A 5,103-nucleotide genomic window follows, 5' to 3' on the forward strand; every position below is an offset into this window, starting at 1 on the left:
TTTTTAGGCTATACAACTGCTTAAATTACACTTAATGAAGTTTTTATAATAAAAGTTACAATTACATAATAATATTTCTACTTCAATTCGTTTTTTTTATATATATATACACATTAAAATGGTGGCTGTCATAAAAAAATGTAAATTAAACATTGAAGAACAGTAAAAATTAGAATGAATATGTTATATGGTGCATATATTTAGCAAAATGCCCCGCTCTCAAGTTTATTTTTCTATCTGACTAACAAGTTAATGGTCACCGAATATGTTTTTTCTGAGGTAAATGTGACGTTACGTGACATATTGTTTACAAGCCGTTATATTGACGTCTTTGCGCGGCTGAAACACTGATTGAGCGATTAATGTTACATGAGAAAGTTGTACTCTTTCTTTTAACTTACCTTCGGATGTTTAGTCATGTTTATTTTGTGCTATAACTAGTATTAAAGTGGGGGAGATGATCAGTTCACGTGAGGCACTACAGAGATCTGTCACTCCACATTAAACAGCGAGTACTGCAATACAATGCACAGAATTTGAAATCTGAGACTTTGTTTCATTTTAAAAGTACCAAAGCACAATGCTTATTGCGATTAATTGGATGGGAGGTGCCTTCAATGTTCCGTCCAGTAACTGAAAACAGGCTAGACTGATCGATTCTTGGGATTTAAGAATCGATATCGTTCCGTAAAAATGAGAATCGATTAATATCGAGAATCGAAACAGGCTAGACTAATCGATTCTTGGGATTTATGAATCGATATCATTTCATAAAAATGAGAATCGATTAAAATCGAGGTATCGATATATTTTTTTTTACCCAGCCCTATTCATTCAGGTTAATTTCTGCTGAAATATAAAGACTGAATCCAATATTTGATAATAATATAGCTTAAAAAGTCGAGTGTCTGTGTTTTTCTCTCATTTCAGCCGTACTATACCAGTCGGCCCACTTTACCCGCCAATTCTGGGCGTGTCCAGCCAAGCCCCGCCCCTCCGGCCCTCCCTGCATACGCATGAATTAAAGAGTTCATTTATTTCACAAGAAAATATGAACATTTAATTTTTTTCTTATAATTTTTTTCTGCTAGAATCTTGTTTTTAACAGAATGATTGCAACATGTAAATGACACAAATTTCATGGTGCAGTTGGTGATGCTACTTGCCAAACTGCTTTTAATTTAAAGTAGTTAAAATAGTCAAACATAGTTAATTATCCTTCAAGCTAACACAATGTAGCTAATTACAGTCAGTTATGTAGGGGTAATTTATATTAACTCTTTCCCCGCCATCACTGAATCTTCTGGGTTTTCACGTTCTCGCTGTTATACGCTAGGGGGCGCTATTATGCATCTCATTAATGAGTCTAGAATCACTCAATCAAAAGCACAGACGAGAAAGGTCTCATATGTAAGCATATGCATATGAAAAATAATGCGATCATCAACACTAACCGCATATGAATGAAAACTGCCTAATGCTACCGAGCGAAATGTGGATCTAGGAAATGGTGAAAGACTGTGCGAGCTTTGGGAGTGCTGATAGAAGCCATCTACTGCATCTTTGCTTTGATCTTCGTACTGAATATGATCCAGATGTAGCATTTGATAAAATGCGATTTTCTCAGCTTTTTGCTCAAAATGTTGCATTTTTATGAAACCTACCTACAATCAAGTGTTGATAAAAAAAGAATGTTTGAAGCTAGAATAAAACAGATTTTTTTTTTTTTTCAAAGGGGGTCATAGGATGCTACATGCACTTTTCCAAGTTGTTTGAACTGAAATGTGTGTTGGCAGTGTGTGTACACAACCACCCTATAATGATACAAATCCACCCAGTGGGTTTTTTTTTTAATCTACTAAAATCTTTACCCCTTTCTCAAATTGAGCCGATCTCAGATGGCCTCACAGGCCCCTCCCACGATAGTTTGATTGACAGTAGCGTTTCAGCACAGACTGGACTGGTGTCTTACCTTAGCTCCGCCCTGAGTGACTGTCATCAGTCCGCCATTGTTTCACCGCCGGAGCAGATGTAGACAAGAATGACTCCTAAGCGCTTGAGGTGTTCTGTTGTTGGATGTAATAATGAACAGCAGTCGTCATTAACTTTTCATTAAGACTCTAAAGAATCATATTAACTTGTGGAAAATGGGCATCCAATGACCCCTTTTGAAGGGTCAGTTCTTTATTTTGATGTATTGCATGTTCAGATATTCATACAACAATATATTCTGGGGGCCATGAAATAATTGATTATAATATTTATTATATATTCTATTTGAAATTGTGAGAAAGATTGATTTTTTTTTTCCTGGGAAATACAATTTTCCACAGATATTATCAACTGCAAAGTAAAAACATTAAAAAACTCTATTTCAGCTAGTTGCCAAGGGAACATATTTCATTTTTTGTTTTGTTTTGTAACCAAAAACTAAAACTTAATAAAAACTATTTAGACATTAAAGAAAACTAATACAAATGGCAAAAACACAACACAGTGAATACAACTTTAACTAAAATTAAAATGAAAACCGAAAAGAAATAAAAACAATAGTAGATACAAATAAATTAAAACTAATAAAATATTATTATACAACAAAACTCATAGTATATCAGTGATACTAAAATAACACTGGTGTACTGATGACTTGAAGCAAGTCCAGAGATCTCATTTATAAATATGATTTATATAATCATCTTAAAGGGTTAGTTCACCCAAAAATGAAAATTAGCCCATGTTTTACTCACCCTCAAAGCATCCTAGGTGTACATGACTTTCTTCTTTCAGACGAATATACGGTGTATATTCGTCTGAAAGAAGAAAGTCATGTACACCTGGGATGCTTTGAGGGTGAGTAAAACATGGGCTAATTTTCATTTTTGGGTGAACTAACTCTTTAAATGGGAATGAATTATAATAATCTAGATGTTCTATACAAATGATAGGGCCCTATGATTTCCAAAACGCGGATGGAGTCACGGAATTTGCCAAAGTTTGGATGAATTCATCAAACGTAGGTCATTACACTTAAATCAGATCACGATATGGACTAGTATCTGTAAATATTAAGCCACAAAAAGACCATTTAACGAACGGTTTCGTTTACTACACACATACTGAAGCACGCGTGACGCACATAAATACATAATACATGAACAATCTCCAGAACTGTTCTGAGAGTCACTTCACGAGCATTTTACCATATGATTTGAGTAAAACTAGCCTCATATCATATACACACAGAAATGTAAAGGTTTTCAAGGCAACTCCTCAAAATAAAAGTTCGGTTTTACTTGAAGACATTGTGCCAGAGATATATTACTATTGTTCAGTAGAATGTACATATTAAGCTACTTCTATTACTATTACTACTACTACTAAAATTATTAAAACTGTATTTTTTAAGGAATAACCACACAACATTTATTCCATGTTTTAACTTTAAACATGTAAATCCCCTTTGTTTGCAAAAAAAAGTTTGTTTAATTTTCAATAATTAAAAGATAGACAAAATTAATGTGTTATGCCTTCATTTGATAACCAGAAAAATGTAAACGCACAACACAGAATTTCTGAGGGGGGAAAAAAACATTTCATAAGGCTATTTTAAGTATAAATTTGAATAAATTAAGTTGTTTTTATACATTCAAATGATTAGACATGCTAAAGCACAGAATTTGGGAACAATAAAACATATGGTGAGAAAAAATAAAACATTTCATAGGGCCCTAAGCATGTAGTTTTTGTTAAACTTTTAATAAATTGATGTGAAATTGAATAATTTGAATGATTTTAATTAGACAAGCAAACAACAAGCTTTCAATTTAATTGAACCATTAAAAAGGAGTCCAGAAGAATTAAAATAAAAAAAATAAAAAAACGGAATCCAGAAAAATAAAAATTGAACAAACGGTATTCATTTTTAGTTTGTTAACGATAATACCCTAGCACAGGACGTTCTGCGCACACACACACACGCACTCTCAGTGTATTGATTCTGCTGACTCCTCCCCTTTCTAAACTCTGTACCGTTCCTAATTGTGCAACTCTAAAAAGGGGTAGGATTGTTGGGTGGATGGAAAAATGGCCTGAAACGGGACAGTCATGGTTTTTGATGAGTCAGTCTCTCTCTCTCTCTCTCTCTCTCTCAGTACCGTCCCTCATATGTGACTCCTCAGCAGTATCAGGTGGCCGGTTCTCCTGGTTTCTATCCCGGAACAAGTCCAGCTGATTACGGTACGTATGGAGACAGGAAGCAGTAAATCCACATTCGTGTCCCTGGAGCACAAAAGCAGTGTTAAGTCGCTGGGGTATATTTGTAGCAATAGCCAACAATACATTGTATGGGTCAAAATTATCCATTTTTCTTTTATGCCAAAAATCATTAGGATATTAAGTAAAGATCATGTTCCATGAAGATATTTAGTAAATGTCCTACTGTAAATATATCAAAACTTAATGTTTGATTAGTAATATGCATTGCTAAGAACTTCATTTGGACAACTTTAAAGATGATTTTCTCAATATTTAGATTGTTTTGCACCCTCAGATTCCAGATTTTCAAATAGTTGTATCTCGGCCAAATATTGTCCTATCCTAACAAACCATACATCAATGAAAATATTATTTATTCAGCTTTCAGATGATGTATAAATCTCAATTTCGAAAAAATTGACCCTTATGACTGGTTTTGTGCTCCAGGGTCACATATATCTTTAGAAGACTTGAAATTAACTACTTTTACCATTTTTGGAGCCTCGACAGTTGTGATCACTGTGAGCTGTTGTAATATGGAGAAGAGCTGCTGTATTTAACAGCAAACTGATTTGAAATGACAAAAAACTCTATTGTACAGACCACCAGTGCGTATGCAGATGAGAGCAGCGGCTGTTTTTGGAGGGTGTGCAGTTCAAATATAAATTCGGCTGTGACAGATTGTGTGTTTGCTAAAGGAGGGTGCTGTATGTGTGTGTGTGTGCGTGTTTACCAGGCTAAGAATCACTGACAGCTCGTCATTTTGAGAAAGTCTGAGACGTTTGTGCCATTTTTGTTTCCAGCTGGGGCGTATTACCCCGCCCAGCCCCAGTTCACGCCCCCCGTTGC

The 5,103-nt window shown here is 34.8% G+C and overlaps 2 protein-coding genes across 2 annotated transcripts in view; both read left to right on the top strand.

Annotated features, from left to right (window-relative positions):
- The window catches only part of LOC107692263 (eukaryotic translation initiation factor 4 gamma 1-like), a 5,803-nt gene extending 4,783 nt beyond the window's left edge, over window positions 1–1,020 (top strand). The window contains exon 5 of the mRNA XM_016491225.1: window positions 931–1,020. Coding sequence (XP_016346711.1) covers window positions 931–1,020 — 90 coding nt within the window. The remainder of the gene's footprint in view (window positions 1–930) is intronic.
- Window positions 1,021–2,158: 1,138 nt separating this feature from the next.
- LOC107692264 (eukaryotic translation initiation factor 4 gamma 1-like) overlaps window positions 2,159–5,103 on the top strand; it is a 54,327-nt gene continuing 51,382 nt past the window's right edge. Inside the window, exons 1-3 of the mRNA XM_016491226.1 lie at window positions 2,159–2,175; window positions 4,124–4,236; window positions 5,058–5,094. Of these exons, the coding sequence (XP_016346712.1) occupies window positions 2,159–2,175; window positions 4,124–4,236; window positions 5,058–5,094 (167 nt within the window). The remainder of the gene's footprint in view (window positions 2,176–4,123; window positions 4,237–5,057; window positions 5,095–5,103) is intronic.

The sequence above is a fragment of the Sinocyclocheilus anshuiensis genome, unplaced genomic scaffold (assembly GCF_001515605.1).
Source record: "Sinocyclocheilus anshuiensis isolate Anshui unplaced genomic scaffold, SAMN03320099.WGS_v1.1 scaffold402, whole genome shotgun sequence".
NCBI lineage: Eukaryota > Metazoa > Chordata > Actinopteri > Cypriniformes > Cyprinidae > Sinocyclocheilus > Sinocyclocheilus anshuiensis.